The 21,387-nt window shown below is 39.3% G+C and overlaps 1 protein-coding gene across 2 annotated transcripts in view; it reads right to left on the bottom strand.

The window, feature by feature from the left end:
• Positions 1–21,387, bottom strand: part of fbln2 (fibulin 2) — a 79,604-nt gene that overhangs the window by 24,068 nt on the left and 34,149 nt on the right. For both annotated transcript variants that reach the window (XM_067588409.1, XM_067588410.1), the window contains exons 6-8: positions 18,036–18,245; positions 15,830–15,958; positions 10,971–11,072 (exon numbers count right to left, since the gene is read on the bottom strand). In XM_067588409.1, the coding sequence (XP_067444510.1) occupies positions 10,971–11,072; positions 15,830–15,958; positions 18,036–18,245 (441 nt within the window). The remainder of the gene's footprint in view (positions 1–10,970; positions 11,073–15,829; positions 15,959–18,035; positions 18,246–21,387) is intronic.

Genomic DNA, 21,387 nt, shown 5'->3' with positions numbered 1-21,387 from the left:
AACAAATTGGTGTCCCTTGAGGAGATAAGAAGATGAGACAACCTGCGCCTAATCTTCCTAAAAGAGGGAGCGGCAAGGGGAAATGCGTTGGACTACCTAACAACCAACATCCCCAAGTGGTTCCCACATCACTCTGAAAATCCACTGGAGCTGATGCGAGCTCATTGCATCAGGCCAATGCAACTTACATCTGCTACTCCAAGAGTCATGATAGTGAAATGTCTGTGCTTCACACATAGAGGCCACATCTTGAATGAGTCAAGAAGAGTGCCTGTGAAAGTTGCTGGCCACACTGTTCAATTCGAACCAGATTACAGTGACTGTATTGCCAGGCGGAGACGTCCCTGCTATATAGAGACAGAGTGCAATTAAGTCCCCCCACCTTGGAAGAGAAAACAATTCATTGCTCTCCATTGACTTTGTATTGAGTGAAGGTGCCTCCTTGTCATTTCTGTCTGCTAGCAAACAGAAAAATGCTGCTGTGTGGTGGGATGACCTACCAACAGGGTAAAGAACCCAGAACTAAGTCTTTATAAGCTGCTGCACTGAAAAACTGAGCCTTTAAGAAGACAAAAGTAGATAACGTTAAAGGGTTGTGTGCTGTGTGGTGGGAGAGACAGACCTGACCTGAGCTGCACGGACAACCTGCAGCTCAAGAACCTCCATAAAAATGACACATATACCTGGACACACTGCTAGTCACAGCGAACAGGTTGAGTTGAGTTGAGTAAAAACAGAACAGCTGTTCAGTTGAAAGTTATGCAGTGTTTGTAACAGATGTTTAAATCACAGAATAGCTGACCTGCATTCAGCTGAAATACTAACTTTAAAAAGAGCCTGAATAAGAAATGATTGCATGTCTGTGCATGTAATTTCCCTGCATATGTTTACAAACTGTACTGGTCATATCAGCTGTTTAAAGCGTTATGCCAGCCTGTTATGTGGTGGAGTTTGCTACACAGTTGTGCTATCTTTACTGTAGACATGATGTCAGCATTGCATTCATGTATTGCATCTTAACATATTCAATGTATGGGTTTCAGCATATACTATAAACAAACCTTTTCCTCTCTGGTAGACGTAAGGTGCTAAAATAATCCTTTGACATGCTAAAATCTAATTTTTTTCTACCAGCAACAGGCATTTTGTTAGCGTTTCAGCCCTTAGTTGCATATTATTCCGCTGGTTATTTTCTCCTCTGGTGGGCATAGTTTTGGCGTTGCCTCTCTGACTTTCAAACTCATACTACACATATCTGCTGAAACTGCTTAAATTCTCTGTGATTTCAGCTATTTTCTTACTTATTTTCTAAGATATCCATTTATGTTTGATATCCAGTACTTAATTCAGTAAAGTAACTTTAATTCAGACCTTATTTGAGTATTAACAATAATTACAAGATGTTTTTGTTTCTTTCTTATTTGCTGTTCTTCTTCTGTCTTGAAGCTGAGTGGTTTTGATTCTTTTTGTTTTTGCACTCTTTTTTGCTCATTTTTGTTTGCAACTCTATTCTCCCCTTTTCTTGGGAGAGGGGTATAGGGCTGGGAACAAGAGGAGACCAGGGGGCATGGTGGTGGTGAATGTGGGACAGGACCTTATGGAATGATCTTATTTCTCTTTATTAAACAATTGTAGTCTAAACTCCATTTATGGTCTTCTCAGGGGGTCTTACTTTTAATTTGACAAGTTTACATTATGAATTTCTAATTGATATTGTGGGTGTATGTGATGTGCTGTTGTGTGTAGCTTTGTATTTTGTATTTTGTATGGTGTGTTCTATGTGTTTTGTTTGTTTTTTTGCTTTGTACTGTTTGTTGTAATGCTGTTGTTTTGATTGTGGGGGACTAGCTTAGCTTAGCTTCGAGCTAACTCCGGTGCAGTGCATCTTTAATGTTTAAAACTGTACACTGTCCCAATCAATAAATCAAATCAAACTTTTTTGAGCATCTCTTGGTGGCACTGCTGTTTCTTTTATACATTCATGACTAACATTACACTACTATCTTGGAATGGGTGAGGCCTAAATATCCCTCAGAAACAAATAAACATTACGGACTTCCTATGGAGAAAAAAGTAGAGGTGGCCTTTTTCAAGAAAAAATGGAAAATAGAGGTGTAGTAATCCTTGCAAAACATACTTTTCAATATATGGATCTAGGATGTGGGAGAGATACTGAAAGGAGAGTTGCTTATATAAAATCAGTAGTAAATGGGACAAAAATGGCATTTCTCTCTGTATATACACCTAATGTATTTGATGCTGAATTCTATAACTAGTTAACTAATACAATACTTGAATTATCTGAATTTGCTCTAATAATAGGGGGTGACTTTAATGCAGTCTGGCTACACTCTTTGGACAGAACTGAGATCACTGAGCCAAGAGAACAATGTCTGGCATCGAGTGCATTACGGAAATGGGCTACAGATTGTTCTGTTGTAGATGCTTGGCAGACTGCACACCCAGTGAGAAAATATACTTGTTTCCCTTTACGACATCAATCTTTTTCTTGTATTGACTACATTTTCATCTCCATGTCTCTCTCTGATCACAGAACTGTGAAAGGTATAATAACCATTCTATCTACTCCAAAGCATGCAGCACATTGGCATTTCAACTCCACACTACTGCAGAATGAAACCTTCCTAAAAGAAATGAATGTACAATTAGATAAATTTATTGCAACTAATAAACCATCAGATAATGATCCCGGTATTCTGTGAAGGCACTGAAGGGATACATCAGGGATAAAACAATTGGGTTTGCTTCCAATCTGACTGCAATCAGATCAATCATCAATCCAGACTGCAGGATATTCAGAAATTAGGAAAAGACATCTCTGAAGTATAGCAGAATACATTATGGCCTTGAACGTTATACGTTGAGCTGTTGCTTAAGAGGGAGTTACTCAGCAAAGACCTCAATCATTTATTCAGACACAGAGCAAAATCATTATCTAAATAGTGCACAACCAAGCCACTTGCTAGCAATGAAACTGAAAACCAAATATAACCTCTATTAAATCCATCACTGGTAATTTGTGTACAGACCCAACAGAAATCCCTCAATCCCTCACAGAAATTAATGATAACTTTGGTGCATCCTACTCCTGTTTATATACATCAGAGATAAGTTATGGCACCCAATCCTGCTCTAGCTCTTAAAACCCACTGCAGCTTCCACTGCTTTCCCAGGAGGATCACACTGATCTTGAAGCTCCTTTGTCTTCATCTGAACTCCATAAAGCTCTTCTGTTGATGAATAAAGGCAAGTCACCAGACTTAGATGGTTTATCTCCAGAATTTTATTTAGCCTTCTGGCCCTAGGTAGGACCTCTCTTGATGGATATGATTCTCTCTGTAATTTCAAAGGGTTCATCCTGTAAAAAGAGTAACATAGCCATTATCCAAGATCCACAAGACTGGTCAACACTGATATCAAGCTATATGCCAAAGCGCTAGCCTCTCAATTGGAACCATATATGAATTTTCTAATTCGTAAGGACCAAATATCGAAAACTGCCTTGCCTCAGACAATGTACGTCGGCTTCTCCATATCATTGAGTTCTCTAATAACATTAACTCCTCAACAGCTGCCCTTTCTCTTAGTGTGGAGAAGGCTTCTGATCACTTTGAGTGGCTATGGGTTTTGGTAATCATTTCATTGCTATGATTCAAGTTCTTTATTCATACCCCACTGCTATGGTCTTGACAAGGAACACCTGTTCTAAACCCCTGTATCTCGTAGCTCCCATCAGGGCTGCCCTCTTTCTCTTTTGCTCTTTCTCTTGAACCTGTGGCCCAGGCTGTCAGACAATCAGTTTGTCATGAACCTATTATCATGCATGACACCAAGCACTTTATTTCTCTATATGCCAATGATATATTGCTTTTTATCCAGGATGTCCCACAGTCTCTTCCCCACTTTCTAAACATATCCAGTAATTTTAGTCAGATCTCGAAATATAAAGTTAACTGGGATAAATCTGCTTTACTGCCACTAAATGCATCAGCAAGACAACTGACCTCCATATTCAATATCCCTGTGGTTCAGAACATCAAATACTTAGGAGTGTTAATCCACCCTTCAATTGGAAACTTATGACAGAGGTAGAAGCAGATTTACAAAGATGGAAAATTCTCCTGTTATCATTTAACTCTCACATCTCCATTATTAAAATGAATGTCCTCCCAAGAATCAAATTTCTTAGCTAAGTGATACCTTTACCACCACTTAAAGACCACTGGAAAAACCCATTCTCTAACATCGAGGTTTGTATGGGGGAGTAAAAAACCCAGACTGAAACTGTCAGCTCTCCAAAGACAAAAAGGTGATGGGGGATTTGGCGTACCTAACCTCCAGTGGTATCACTGCTCATTTGTACTGCGCCCTTTCACCAAATGATTAAATCCTGCTTATGGTGTGTCTTGGAGACCAATAGAAGAGAACATGGTGCACCCTCAGGTTACAAGATCTAGTCTACCTCAACATTTCACTCAAACAATCAAGAAAGAAATTTGGCTGAATTGTTACTGAAGTAACAGTGGGTGAGATATTAATGCATGGTCATTTGGGATTACTGTATATTTATCTACTTTATTTGTGATCTACTTGTGTAAAGTAGAATTTAAATGCCAATAAAAAAAATTGTTCACAAAAAAAAAGAAATTCTTAAAATTACATTTTATTCTTCTCCCACTTTGAAAAATCCAGAAACTATGAAAATGCAAACATTGTTGATTTCAGATGTTTAATTACTGGACATCACTTAAGCAATATTACACAAGAGGGTGTGCTTTACCATCATTGTTGGCACGACAGTGTCAGGTCAGGTACAGGACAAGTCAGGAACGAGGTGCGTGTGCCGAATTCCGTAAGCATCATTGAAGTGCCAACAGTAAAGGTAAAGCACACCCTTGAGTGCATATAACAGTCATCCCTTAGTAACAACCTAGCAACAGAGATGATTTCTAGTCCCTGATTATGAGTCAGCCAGCCAACTTGAGCTCATGCTTTCTGGAGATTGCGGCATTTCCCAAACTGAATACATACCTCACATATAAACACAAAACTGCTTTGCTAGCTCAATCTCGTTGTAACTAAGATATCCGCTGAAATTTTTTTTTTCCATGGACAGATTCAGCTACTATGTCCGCAAACTTCACAGACATTTTTAAACTAGTAGAGCCGTGTCACTAACACACCGGCACAGCTGATGGAGGATGCCAGAGTGGGAGCTATACTCTCAACTGAAGGGAAAATGGCTAAGTTTTGCTGTGCATGGGTGTGCCGGGTGATGATAAAGAGTGGAGAAGGGTTCGGGTTTTCCAGTGTGTGAGGATGTGCGTGTGAAACTCATCTCACAGTCTCAGAGTTCAATACACTTGGTAAAGGGTCCGTTTTGTTTTCCCCACAACTCCTAATCAGTTCAGTTCAATCCAGTTTCACAAACATAAAAGAAAGATAACTCAAAACTCCGTTCTGGGTTTTCACTGCAAATCCCCCCACAAAACAAAACAAACCAAAGGCGCTAGCAAAGCAACACAGTACATAAAGTAAAGCCAGCAGAAATATCAGATAGGTCGGACCACCGTGTTTAACTATATATCTTCAAACATTACAGTTACGGCTAAAAATGACAACAGAAAGAAACAAGTTTGCCAAGTTTACATATCTCCACGATTCAAATCAACCACCAGTCATCTACCTAGAAGTGACTGTTGTTATACCCATTAATTAACGCCCACACGAAAAGGCACATGAAACTTATGCTGAATCAATGGCTTCTGCAAACAACACAGACTGATAAACTCATAATTGTCAAGACTTGTCATGGCTGAATCCACATAAAAAAGCTACTCTACTGTCTCTATCAAGATTATATTCAAGTTTACACTAGCATCTTCAGTACCTGCTATCAGCCGATAGAGACTCAAGGTCATACCTATTGCTTTATATGCCACCTGCACTCCGATTTAAGCTGGTTTCCCCACCCTTGCTGCTGCTTAACAAGTGGCACACTGGCACAGGTCAATGGAGTACAGCCATTGGTACATGGAGATTGGTGACCTCATGTAATTCTCAGCATAGCTCTGCCTTTCATTTCAAACCTGTAACAAGGTCTTATTACTCAAAACACCTGTGTGCAGGGCCTGTATTTAACAATGTCTTATTTACATTATTCCACAGCTGCTGTGGATTTGCAGCAAGTATCTAATTTGTGTTCACTAATAGAATTACTAAATTATTTGCAAGAAATGGTGAGGACCCTGGACAGGAGACTGAATGAACACCAAAAATAGTAGTCAGTTGTCTGTGAACACTAGACCAAAACCACTCATAGTATGGAACAAGAAGTAGGGGTCAAAGGTCATCCACATCTGACGCCCGATACCATCCTTCAACTGAGACAGGGATTACAATCTCCCCCTCCCATATATGACCACCTTTTATTACTTTACTGAAATTCCATTTATAGGTCACGTGATCATTGCTAAACCATCTCCATGACAACTGAGCAACTCCATCCTCTAGAAGGCCACAAGATGCGATGTAATCTTAATAATAATCTTTTCTATTCTCAGCAAAACATCAAAGAAATTATTTTCACCCACACACCAACAGCTAGCCATGTGCCTCCTTATCTGTATGGAACTCCATCTTATTGTGTTCCTCTTTCCACCTCCATGTATTCTCCAAAATATCAAAAAGATTTTCAAGGTTGTGGAAACATCTTTAATCTGCAATTCAGTGCTTACACCACAAAGTGACATTCATCATCCATACGAAATAGGTGGGTTGGGAAGCTCGGTGACGTAGTGACTACTCACAGAGTTAGTTGGTGAACTGCTGTGGCTGGCGAGCTCCTGTCTCATAACTTGTGGAACAACTTTTACCCTGATAGTGGAGGTTTAAGCTAATGAGCTATGATACCTTCCACCATTTGGACTCTCTGGCACTGTCAGGAGATAGGTTGCAATTGGACAACGATGCAAATTTACGAGTCAAAGTTCACCAAAATTGAACTTAATGAGAAAAATCTGCATTCACTTACCCCCAAGAGTGAATCCACTTATCGCAGCGATTCCATTGGAATGAACTGAATTAGCCATGAAATAAAACCTGGTGTGCAGGCCTTTATGCAGTAGTACTGCTTACACTAGTCTTTGCCCTGCCATGAAAGCACTAGCCTTGCTCTTAGACTTTTAAAAGGACAGACTATTGAAACATCTCTATTGGGATAATGATTTGAATGGGTTTCCATTTTGAGTGAAACAGCTATGATGACCTTTGGCCTGGATTGGACCTCAAGGCTTCTCTCTGTTTGACAGGGCGGGTCCATGACTCTGAAAATGATGTGGTCGATTAGTGTAAGTATCTTCCGCAAGGTTTGGCTGAGTAAAATAATATCTCTCTCCAACAATCCCAGCCATGCAAACCTAAAGATTATGTTAGCAATGTGACCACAGAGAGGATAATGCAGTGTGCCTTGATTGCTATTTAGTGCAGAGTCTCATCCACAGTTATCGTCCACATAATAACTCTGAAAGCTGATCCTCCTGCACTGTTTAGAGGAATGCAAGACAAATCTAACCTTGCCCGCAATGGTTTGTTTAGTCCTCAGAGTGAATTTCATAAGTGGGTGAAGGTGGCAACCACATACATTAGAGCTACAAACCGCTATGTTGTGTGAATGACCAGTCTGTCTGTGTGTGTTTGCCTGGGAAACTTAAGAATATCCTTTCACAGTTTGGTGATGAGCAGAAATAATGTCAGAGTGCTGATTAACCATCAAACAAACACATTTTTTATTCAGGTTATGCAGAGTCTTCTGAACACATCCCATCCTGCCTGTAACACTGGAAGGATCCTTGCTCATTCACACACATCTCCATGGGAACAAATGTGTGTTTCTATTCATTCACATTCATATGCAGCTGAAAACACCATAGGGAGAGCAGCAGATAAAATCAGCTTTATTTACCCTGTAAACTTGTGAATTAAAATATAACACAGCCATGATTAATCACATCAGTATTTCTGATAGGGGTGCTTACATTTGCTGAACAAATTTCAGAGGACTTTACTACAAACATCCTAGGTGTTAATGCCGTCACAGTGTTTTCACAGTTTTTATGATATATCTACAACAACAAGCACTACACAGTTTACTTCACAGTCTGTCAAAGCCTCAAAACCCCCCCTCATGTTCACATCTTGTGGTGCTTTGTTTTGCTTTTTTGCTTTGCTTTGTTTCATTTCAGTCGGATCCAAGTGTTGCCCACCCACGTGTTCACATGTGGGAACACTTTAGGAGAGAAAGTCCTTACTCTGCTCACTGAGTGAAGTGATAGGAGGGGAAACACTAACTCTTATGTAGTGCTTATGCATCCAGAGGTATTATGCTGTCTGCTGACAGACAGACAGATTAAATAAACCCAGCCAGGACTGCACTTCCAATGTATACATTCAGCGTTACAACTGCAGGGAAATCCATTACTCAAAGCAGTAACTAAGCATTACATGATGTTGCATTTATACAAGCAAACATTTTTCATGTAAATATCACTCACTCTCTAACTATCCACCTCTGTAATGGCATCTTGTCCAGTTGACAGTACCATGTGGTGTAAGCAGGGATTTTCACAAGCAATACTTATCGAGTGGGTGTGCATCGAATTCCAGAGGTGGACTATACATCACTTTTTTTTCTCTCAAAAACTGCTGCCAAGGTTTAGCCCTGTTGCAAATTCATGGATCAATTTACTAACTATTACAGAAAATTTATTACTGTAAGGCCATTCGTGGAAAACAGTCTTTGGCACGGTAACAATTACATTCTCTTCTGGGGTGAGGTTTAAAGGTGCAGTGTGTAGAATTTAGTGGCATCTGGCGAAACGGACTAAATGGAACATAATATGCAAAGTATGTTGCACTGCCATGTTTCTACAGTAGCCCAGAAAAGACAAACCAAACACTGGCTCTAGAGAAGGCCTGTCATGTTTTTCGCGTTCTACATGCTTGGAAGGGGAGAGGTATTTAGTTGGTTGCAATCTGGAGCCTCATTGATGCCAGTAAATCTTACACACTAGTCCTTTAATGTTGTTGGTCTACCTCTGTGATGACTTTTTCCCACAGTATAATGTTAACTTGGACTGTGTGGATGTTTTTCTTACTGTCATTTCACATTTATCCTCAGCTCCAGCACCTCCAACGAGCCTTTATTTGGTGAGCAGCTATCTTTATATTGTGAACTTTCCATTGTTATTAGTGATGTAGGTGACTCTTTTAGGATGTAATGAAGCTTAACAGGGTCCTTCAGAGCTACCTATTCTGATAATGTGTCCTGGATAGCAGTAGTGAAAGATGTATTTAGTTCCTTTACTTAACACCCTGCAATAAATCCTACCTTCATGAAGGTTATACTTGCCAGTTCTGTCAAATTGTACTTGTCATACTGAGAGGTGTTTCTAATAGTTTGTCCACTCCATTTATGGCAACGATGGTAGATTACATATTATAAACACCTCTCAGTATAATAAGTACAGTTCAACAGTTCCACAAGCTACAGCCTCTGAAATGACCATTACAGTACGTAAATTCAGCACCACTCAAAAACAGTTCAACCAAAACTGAGTATTATAACCTTCATGAAGTTAGGATTTACTGCAGGGCTGCAATAGGTGGACCTTATAAACTGGAAAAGTAGTCTATTGACCCTTTTACTTTATACATTGTCATTTGATGTATTGCCAAAATAAGAAATAATACGTAGAGTGATTTTAATCTGCAAAATAACTACTAACTATATAAATTATGTGTATACTTAATACATGGAGTGGAGTAAAAATGATTAGAAAATAGCATAACATGAAAATACTAAGGAAGGATAAATCTGATGATATTCTGAAGTTTTTCACCAAATCCCATGAAAAGACCAAAGCCAACATTGAAGTGAACTATTAACAAGTATTGTGTGCGTATCTAAATCCTAATATAAATTATTCCTCTATGCCATAGTTGTACTGGTGACATGTTCCTTCATTACAATGAACACACACACTGCGGTTTATCTGTTGATCCAACAAACACCGTCCTGCAGCTCCAACAAATGCACGTTACTCCTGTTTGAGTTAAGTTTGCTAAAAACTACAGTTCCCAGCTGTTTTAGGAAATTATTAAAAAACTATATATTTCTGACACAGGTTTATGCCTCCAGTATAACCAATGGATGAGTGCCACGGACATTATAGGGAAGTCGAAAAATACTAAAAGACATATTAATGTATTGTTGGTTCTTTCATGAGATTTATAGAAAATAACAGAAATATAGAGTATTGCCAGCCCTATTCTTTTTATTACTTGAGGAAATTATGTAATTTTGGTTTATAGTGAGCAGATACATCAATATTGTTACCATCCTGATTTGCGGACACCACACAGCACACATGATTATTGTCATTTAAACTACAACACACTACAGTTGTGAATTATGTCCGAGGTGCCACTGTTGTGCCACCGTATCAGTTTTATGAAAAGAAGGAAACTAAGTAATCACATGCAATGTCAAGTGTTTGTTATTGCAGCTACAGCTACCACAGAGTAATTGGCTATGGTTGACTCATGCTACAAGCAACGGTCTCCACCACCAGGAAGTAGAAGCCCAATCAGTCGATGCATTGTTTAGTATCACAAGACCTGCATTTTCCTCCTTCATGAGTGACTGCATCCAATTAAAAAGTGTCCTGATCTCTAGACAAACTGCTCCATTGCACTCTTGTTTTGTTGTCATGGCTGCATGTGTTTGTTGTTCATTTATGTAGCAGTGAGTGGTATTGTTGGTGGTGTTGGGTTGTTTGTTACTTTGTGCAAACCCAGCTTGAGGGACTAAGCTTAAGGGATACATACGAGCTCTGTGAATTGTTCCAATTATGGCCAATGGCAACACTATGAGATGGAGCAGTCCTTACCTTCACACATGCGTCCATCTGTCATTAGCGAGAACCCTGGGAAGCAGGAGCAGTGAGCCCGGCCTGCCACCACTGTACACTGCTGACTGCAAGGACCATTTTCTGCAAGAGACAGAAATATGAGCAGCATGATTACAACCATCTCCTGATGCCATACAGCTACACCTCCAGGACAGTCATTCACATATAATGTCTTAAATTTCTCATCCTTGTTTCTCTGCTGTCCCAGTAATTCATTGCCCTGTTGTCTTGCTCCCCAAGGCTCCTATGGAGCCCGCCTTCACACCCTCACACTGATCATCACTCCCCGCAGGAAGAAGCCTCTCATGAGCCATCGCATTGAACACAACTTAATCGATTCTCCCTATTTAACAGCTCGATAGTCCTGCAACAAAGAAGCATGGGCCAGAAACTGTTTCCCCCACAATTACTCACCAACACATTCCGCACTAAAGCTCTGCAGTGGTGAAGTGTCGGAAGGCCCACTCAATAAATTGATCAGGATATTCTTATAACTAACAATCAGAGACACACTGAAGGAGCAGCGCTTTTGTTGGAGCCTGGAGTACAGACTCTGGCAGCTCGAGGGTTTGCGCTGCTGTTCTCCTGACTTGATCAAGATTCAGCTCATGAACCTGCAGCAGCATGAACACAGAAGATCAGCTATGGCTGAACGGTTTATCAGTGAAAGCGCATGCAGCGAGGCAACTGTCCCTGTTTTTACTTCTGTTCATAAGGGAGTTATTCGCTGCAGGAAATTCAGGCAGCACTCAGACACATCATGTGTCTCAGCCGGGCCTGCTCGCTTTGTTTCAATAAAAGCAGAGTTGATGTGTTGAGCAGATGTATCCGGCCTACTGGGCTCCAGACATGGAGTTAGAAGCTCAAGACACCAGCAACTGCATGTACGCTTCACTGCCTCATATGAAACACGCTCCAAAGCCCAAAACACTCTCATCACCCACTACACATAGAGCGTAACACACACCTTTATCAAAGGGAAGGATCCATGAAGAAGTGTATCACAGCAGGAAGTGAAGACCAGAGCTAAAAATCTGCAAATCATGTTCATATTACTACATTAATGTATTATCTCACAGCTACCTTCATGCTGATGGTAATGCAATTTTGGTGAATAATGTCAAAGCCTGAAAATGACGTCCATGTGGATTCATTGCTTATGAATAGATCACCTGTTATTCTAAATGAGGTCAATTAGCATGGGTTGAAAGTTAACAATAGCTGTGTTTCCATTAGATTCACAAGAGAATTTTAAGCGAACTTTTGGAATGTTGCAAAAAGGAAAATGCGAATTAGGTGCGTTTTCATCAACTGGTTTGGAGAAATAAACTAGGCTACACATAGTTTTGTCAAAAGATGGCGGTATAGGCTTAAATAATCCGCCAGTAAACAGAGTAGAAGAAGTATAGGTTGTCAACCGGAAACAAAACAAATAGTTATAATGCCTTGACGAGAGAAAAATGAAGAAATGAAGAGGTCTTCAGGAATTTGAAAGGAAGTTGTAATTGTTCTTTCATGTCAGCTAGTATTGGCCATGTTTCATGCTATCCGGAGACGAAGGCAAAGAAATTTAATAATTCTAATGGCCGCAGCAAGGGAGAAACAGCACATGAACAAGTTCTGGGAGGTCACAGTGGACATACATTTCACAGCCAGCCTTTGACTGCAACATTTCAGAATGTCAGAACACAGCGAGAGAAGAAACAACTGATCAGCCACGTGAGTTAAATGTCTGCTACATCATTATTTATTCGACAAATGCGTTTCCATTTACTATTTTGTGCATAAACCCGTTTTCGACATTTCCAAAATCTACCTCAAGCAATTGTAAAAACTTATTGGAGAAATTGAGGAAGGTTTTTTTTTAATTTTGGCATTTCCATTAAGCTTTTCTAATGCGATACTTCATATGTTTCAAGACTGTGGCGATTGTGAAGTGCCACTACAAACAAAGCACAAATCTTTGGAGCAAACATAGCATGAGCAGCATGTTTAGCAGAGCAGCAGCAGCAAGTAAACCATTGTGTCTACATAGGAGGCATTCAGGAGCACGGTTGAGCATATTTCACCCATGTTGTGGAAGTGCTCAGACCCCAGTACACAATGACTGTATATATATGCACATAAAATGATGGAAATAATTTCGATGGGGGCAGTTCAAAATCATTTTTTTCACTCAAATCCGACATGAAGGCACAGAAAATAGGAATGATCTAAGCGCCCAATATGATCGAGCCACTTTATTTTGGGATGCATAATTTTATTTTTTAAATGCAGCCCTTATTTTAGGCTACTTGAAATGAGAAAAGAACATTTATTTACTATTACAGTACTTAATATTTATAACATCTGTGTATAAGAGAATGTTTCTGTATATACTTATTCACACCTCACATCAACTGTATTAATTTCTCTATGTGATGAAGTAGTGGCTGGAGGACAAGTGATCGGCCAGGTCTGAACAGGCACGTTTTGAACGGGCACTGCACTAGTACATTTGACAGTAGATGTACAGTAACAGTGAAAAGTTTGGTCACACTTTCTAATTCAAGGGAATGGGAAGGTGTGTCCAAACTTTTGACTGGTACTGTACATTTACTATACATTTCATGATTAGATGACATTTATGTGGAGAAACTCTGGAGAAATCTCAGTGGTTTAGTTTTAGTGTAGGCTATGGAGCTAAATAAGGTCAGTTTGGTACTTGGCACATGAGCAGCAAAATTTAAGTAAATAAAAACTGATGTGCTAGCTAACAACAGGCAAACATACTAGCTTGCACAGATACTGTAAATGTAGTTTAGTGTGACTTTTTTCTGGGAGGTCAGCTAGGCTAACTAGCTCTTAGCACTTAAATAATGGCTACAATACTTTTTGAAAAATTAGTAGCAAGTGTGCTAGTTTTCAAAAATATAAGCTATTTTGTCTTTGAGTTGTTAATATGGCTATCTGGCTCTCTCCATGTCAGCTGATGCCAGAGAAGTGTAAACTAACTCTCCAACGTATTGGGTACTGACTATCTGAACTAATGATGAAAGTTTTTTTTTATATGTCTGCAGCTTAAAAGGATTTGGCTGGCGATTTTCTATATTTTTCTTATTGTCAACACAGTGCAGAGCCAAACAAACAATAACCTGATCTACTTACTAGTATTGTGTGTGTGTATTCAAAGCCTGATCTTATTCCTCTGTCTCCGGGGAGCAGAAAAGCTGGCGAGGCTCTGTAAACAGAACCAGGTTCCTGCATACAGAACTACTCTCCAGAGACTGAAAACGTGATCACTGTTATTAGTCTTTGGAGCGGTTTCTAAACAAACTAATATGCCCAAACTTTTTGGGGTGAAGAAACATGTCACTTGGTGCAGTGTCAATGAGCTGTGTGGCTCATTGACATGTTTTTAATAGTTTTTGGACAACAACAGAGGGCTATGGCACAGAGGAATCAGACATATCAGGCTTTGGATACACACACAATACTTGGAAGTAGATCAGTTCATTGTTAGTTTGGCTCTGCACATGAGATTTGTAGATATAAAGAAAAACATAGAAAGTCACCAGCCAAATCCTTTAAGGCTGAATATGTAGTTTCTGACTTTCTGGCCAGTAAATATAATAATCTTGGTCCTATTCACTTGTAGATGAAAACTGACTGCTGAGGCAACTAGTTTCATGTGGCATAAACTTACTAAAGAAAATGTGCCAAAGTTAAATTTGGTCACACTCCTTTCAATAAATATCAATATATATGGACATTAGCATTTAAAAGCACTGTAATGGAGATTCTACATAAGAAGTGACCATTGTTTTAGGTCAGATTTTGTAGTCATCATTTTTATCAATGATGGCTCTCATATCTAAAAAGTAGCCATTCTATGAGAAACAGCATTTGGACTTGTAAGGTGTACAAGTGCAAATGTAGTACAATGGCTTCTCATGAAGTTACTAATTGGACCAAATATCATAATTGATACACTTCATGTGGTATAGTATGTGCACCTCGCTGCCACTGAGGAGCATAACAAACAAACATTCAGAAAAGCTCAAGGCCACCAGAATCAATAATGGATAAAGGTTCCTGACATAAATGTACCTTATTTTGGAGAAATAGTGTCGTGCTACACAAAGTTTAGAGGCATACATATGACATTTATTTTAAAGCATTCATTAGCTAAATCAAAATCATGATGACTTCAGTCTGACGGTTGAAGTGCAATCAAGATGGAGTCACGGAGTAGTTTAAGAATGTAAATGAAAATGTAATGTAAGCTACACAAAATGGCAACGACATAATGATGTTTTGGAAGCAGGGTTTCTATTGTCTTGTTGATTATAGTAATCCATTTGTTTCAGTTTGGTCTTTATGAATTAAGTTCAAGTTCAAGTTTCTTTATTATTACGTCCTATCTTAGGTTTCAGCTCCTCGACAATGCACTAAGGAAAAAAAGAAATATTTAAAATAGTAAAAGCAACAGCATAGTATAGTGTAAAACATATGAGTGCATGTATGTATGTATGTATGTATGTATGTAAAGTGCGGTTTGCATGTGTCCTACCTATAATATATGAATAAATATCTATATGTGTATATTATATGTCTATGTACATACAGTATATGTCTGTGTGTGTTTGTGCGTGTGTGTGTTTGTGCGTGTGTGTGTGTGTGTGTGTGTGTGTGTGTGTTACATCAGGCAGGCTGCAGACCATTAGTGTCCATTGTTCTTAAGCCACAGTTCTTTACTATCTTAAATTGGTTTTGATGCATTTTTATGTGAATGCACAGTGTGGCGACTCCTTTGTTGATGTCACATGAATACTTGACATCTGTAACGTAAGCATTACCTGCACAGGGATTGAGGTGGACAGGGCTGATGGTGAATGTGCTGGTTGTAGTGCTGGTTGGAGTGGTTTGTGTTGGGATCACAGCAAGGCTGTCCTCTTCTCTCACTCTGTTGTCCTCGTCAGGACTCACTGCACATGGAAACACAACAGACACCATGAGGGACGTGTATAAAGTACTGCAGCTAAATGAAGGGTTAGTCATTCAGACTTCAAGTTGAGATACTGCAGAATGAAGGCAGGTTGACTCACATGTTCCCCATATATGAAACCAATTTTAAAAAGTAATATTCCACATAATATCTGTTTCTTAATGACAAGACATAATTTGACCCATGCTGGATGTTTTTGTCATTAAGCTCTTTTATAGAACAGAGAGAGGTCTGTGAAGAAGTGATCTTTCATTTGAGGTTGCAAAGAATGTTGATGAGCCTAAGTTTAAGACTTTAGCTATTGCATAAGTGCCATAAGTATGATGATGTAATGTGTTGTTGGTTTAACACAGCATAATCATAGTGAGATGACCATACATGTGCAAACACATAAAAAACATCATTCCTAGATTTAAGCTTCTAATAGAAGTCAAATATTTAAGTTTGAGCAGCAATTCCTTCATCCCTCTGTCAATGAATTCCAATCAGGCATCTGTACAATGTGAGGTCAAATAGCAGACAACATGAGGACAACCCATATATATTTAACACAAGTTATACAGACCAAACTATGTGATAAGAACTATTTTCACACTATGTGGTTAGCATTATATCTGCCAGGTCATCAATTTAGCATCATACTCATGGCAATAAATAAGACTAACTGCTGGATGGAGTATCCAGAGGAACTAATGCTGAAAAGCATGAGAGATATGCCACAACTGTGCTATGCAAAACACTCACATACATAATTAAAGAATTTTAATTATAGAAAATCAGAACTTTATGTGACTTTCTGCCACCTCCAGTGGCTCTAAGGAAGCTTTGTCAAGTCTGAGAAATAAAGCCTGATGATGTCATCAGAGTAATCTGGGTTTGCTTAATGACATATAGCTTGTGTAAAGCTATATGTATATAATACTGTATGGTTACATGTTCACAATTGACCCCACTGCTGAGACACAGCCAATTGTCTTTCCTGGCTGCCACCATGACATCTGTAATCAGAAGAGTGCCCAAAACACCAGCTGCCAGTGTGCTACTTACACACCCTTGTGTTACGTGTGATCTGCAGGCCACTGTGTCTCTCGTCTTTGTTTATCTATTTAATCAGACTGTTTGTACTAGTATCATGTAAATTGTGAATCTGAGACACTTGCTGAGATACCTTAAGACTGGGCCAGGTTGAGCTCATTGTGATAATTTTACAAACAAGCTCTCACATTTACACACTGTAGTGTATAGAGACACTACAGAGAAGAGGTAGTTGCCTTTATTTTGTTTTAATGGATACATAAGCACAGGGCAGCTCAGTCAGCTGAGGTTATATTTTTTGTTTTAGTCAGGAACATAGATTCTATTAAAAGTTCTGTATTAGAAATCCTCTTTTTATATTGTTTTCTTTGTTTTTTCAACACCCGCAGGCCCTTTTTTCCTTTGTAGCTTTTGTTAATTGTATTATTCATCATTATATGTACTCCATTTAAGTTTGACACATGATCCACTGCTGCAATAAATAACTTCTTTTCCAATTTGCAGCTGGTTTTATGTTGCTTCCCTTTCCTCTAGAGCACCGGGTCGTTACAGTTACAAATGTTTGACAGACATGGCTGTTTACCAAGCAGGGAGGGTTTAATGAAAAGATGCTACTGGGTTGCATTAAGGGAAGTGTAGGATCTATCGCTTTTAGATTTCTCAGCCTTGAGTCCCCCAACTTGAAGTATCCCTTCGATGGGCCAATAGGAAAATGTTAAAATAGGTGCAGCCACCAGCTACCTCTTGACTGTTAAAATGAGAATATAGTCCCAGTAGAAAAACTAATGATAGTGTAAGTGCTGCTTGCATGCCATGTTAATAGCAAAATGCATGAACTACGAGAGCAATGAGAGTGCACAGATGTTGAAAAAAAAATTTGTTTTTCAAATTTTAAGTTTGAGCTTACCTGGCTCATATTCAACCAAATGACCCGCTTTACAATTAAAACCAGTTACTTTAGCTAGAGCCCTGGTATCCAGTATAACCTGTGTGAATTAACTTTCCCAGGTGAGTTACAGTACCTGGTGCACAGAAGTGTCCGTCCGGCTGCAGGATGTAGCCTGGGTGGCAGCCACAGCGGTAGGAGCCCCAGATGTTGGTGCATGTGTGCTGGCACAGCTGGCCCGGGTAGAGCTGACACTCATCCACATCGTCCTGCTCCACCACTGCGTTGGCAGCTTCATCTGTGGCACTGATGGAGAAGGCCTCCTTGGGGAACTTGCTGTCTGAGACTGGAGAGAATGAGAGAAGTGTGTGTGTGTGTGTGTGTAAGGGGAGGGGGTTCTCAAATTAGAGACAGCACCAGATTGCCTCTATAATTTATCCTGCACACTTACCTCATGAAACTGACTTGAGGACACAAAACAACATCTGTTCCTCCTTTGCGTTTACATTCAGTGTTTAAGTGATATTTATCCAGAGCTTCAATTCCTAAATTACCATCATCATTACAAGGAACAACCAGTGACAAGTGCAAAGGTCGGGGCCTTAGTGCCTTTATTAAACTCTTGTGACCAAAGGAAACCAATGTGAGAGGAGTGAAATGCTGGGAAAAGAAACAGATAAAATGCTGAGCTCTTTTAGACAGCAATTAGATTGAGTAGAGAGGGAAACTCATTTAGCAAAGAGGGAATGACATGACATACTTACTGTTTCAAGCTTAAAACTTCTATTACTGCACATATCACACTGCCTCTGTCACACAGTTGGACTTTAGTCTGAGTACAACCTTTAAGTAAACTGGGCAGGCACTGTATAGTTTATTAAACTTGTAATACTGCATTACCTCACACTACATGTTTTAATCGCCCTTTCTGCATGGCCTAAACACAGGACTTACTGTATATGCTCACACTATGTGGTTCAATCGACTGGTCATGACAGGATGCTAACACTGAATGTAACCACGAAACCCTGATCAGTTTTGTCAATTGACAATTCCAATAATATTGACAAAAAAGAGAAAAGAAGTGTTTACTTTGTAAAAGTACAAGTCTTCAGCACTAAACTAAGTCTATCAAGGCACTGTTTATAAGGTTCATGGCTCAGCAGCCATCTATTTGCAGCAGAGTTATCACACCATGTTTGTTTTTGTGGTTGTTGCAGGACAGCAAGTAACAAACTGTGTATCAGGGCTGACCTAACAATGGTGCTTTCATTCACCAGCGAGGGGAGCTCCACTGCTAAAAGCTACTGATTCTTTCAGTGACACTGGTGATTCAGTAAAGTCTGTTCAGTTTAAACATTCACTGTTCAAGATTTGTTTGTATGTACTCAAAACCTCTACTTAGCAACCTTAACTAGGCACAGCAGGCTTTGAATTTCTCCACATGATTAAATTCTGTGCATGGGGCTGTAACAAGGGTTTCCTTTCCAAAACCAAAAACACAAGGGCAAAAGTAAAAGGAATGGATAAAACAGTGCGTCTATCTGCTCTAATGTAAGAACATTAAAGCAACTAAGGTGCTTTGTTTGGTTTAGAGAAGTTTACACTTTATTCTTACTTACTTTCTTACTTATACTTTTATCTGTTGAGGATGTTGATTTTTTGCCTGAAACACGTTAGCCGCAGTCTTTCAACATTTATCATATATGTAGCCATTATGTTTATGTTAAAGAACCTGTAACAGGATTTTTCTTTCAAAACCTGCTGGAAACATTACAAAGGTAGTTTTAGTGTTAGCATTAGCTTATATTAGCAAGCTAAAGCTGATCAAACCTGCCAGCAACAGTTGTCATGTCAGTAAGTCCATGATCCTTGGCTAGAAGAGGCCTGCTTGTTAACTTTGTGTGAAATTAAAGATCAACTCTTTCAAACATTTCTGCAACTTGCAAGCTATAAATTTGCAAAACTGCATATGTGCCAAGTGAGAACAGAAAGCTTGACAGGTGTGATGTGACTTAAGTGATGTGACTTAAATATTTTTTTCCAATTCAACAAAAGCTGCCTGCTTAGCCACAGAAAACATTATACAACAGTTTTCACAGTAGTACTAACCATTACTAGTAAATGGTGGAGTGCCACTTTAATCTGCACAGCATCTTCCCAGTATCACAAAGAATCTAAAGGCCAAAATACACAAGGCTGTTTGCAGTGTACTGTAACAGTAACGCGTTCAGTTGTGGGTTTTAAGTAAATATTTCTCACACTCATTACCTGGGGTTTAAATCCAAAGGAGCAAAGTGATTAAATGTTTCCTGTTTTAATTAAAAGGCGGTGAGTCATAAGACTGAAAACATATCCCCCATGGAAATAATTACAGTGCATCTCATCCATTTTTTCATCCATAAAACACTCACAAAGTAAAGGCATCCTTCATGCATCCTGAGAGTGTGAGTGTGTGTGAGTGTGTGTGTGTGTGAGAGAGAGAGAGAGTGGGACACACTCTGACTGAGAGCTTGAACAGTCTTTGCAGCTCCTAAACCTTTCACAGCTTTCAGCAGGTTAATTGATTCCCACTTCAGAATGACATCATTCAAATTTCCCCTTTAAAGCTGAAGGAAATGAGCTGCAGTCGATGGTTAGAGCAGAGCCTATTAAAGGGTGGGATTAGGAGGAATTCCTCTGATGTTGTGAATGAAATAACAGTACTGACCTTACCTCACCATCATATTTGGATACAACTATTCCCATTAAAGGACAACCAAGAAGGCTGGCTGATAATGAACTGCAATGTCATGCTGTGTATATCTGGTCCCAATATACAAACTAAAAGCTGGCCAACGGTCTACCAAATCCAGAATCAATTATGGTATATTTACCATGAACTGTCAACAAACATCTTAAGTTTCCTAAGTTAAGATCTTTTCAGAAGATCTTAAGATGGATTTAATGCTTTAATTGATGTCATTGATGAAAAACACTGTAAATCACTTCTCATGGAGCTTACAGCTGCAAACAAGATATATAGCTCATATTCAGAGACTACTGCTCTAAACAGAAGCAGTGTTTTCACCATTTTTGGTTATAAGGAGATACAAATGGGTATTAGAATGCTTTTGCATGAAACATGTTTGTTCTGAACCTCCACTGCTTGAAAATTCATAGATGTAAATGTCACTGGCATTAGGTACTTGACGGATCAGAGACAGAGGAAAACTTTGCTGGCACAAGTAGACAGACAACAGCCTGAGCTGCCATCTGTTCCTGATTCATCACAGCTTGCATACATCTTTTCCCATTACTCTGAATGGTAATGTGACTCCTGACCAATCATCCTTGAGCATCTGTCTTTTGGAAGATCAAACTTGGCCCATACTCCACCTCTGACATAAACTTCAATGAGGAAAAAAATAGTGATAACTCAGCCCGGGACTATTCCATAATCCTGTACTGTGCAAAATCTGTTAAAATAGTTACAAATATACAGTATT

The sequence above is a fragment of the Thunnus thynnus genome, chromosome 4 (assembly GCF_963924715.1).
Source record: "Thunnus thynnus chromosome 4, fThuThy2.1, whole genome shotgun sequence".
NCBI classification, from domain to species: Eukaryota; Metazoa; Chordata; class Actinopteri; order Scombriformes; family Scombridae; genus Thunnus; species Thunnus thynnus.
The sequence above is the reverse complement of the archived record's forward strand: the minus strand, read 5'-3'. Positions and strand labels throughout refer to the sequence as shown.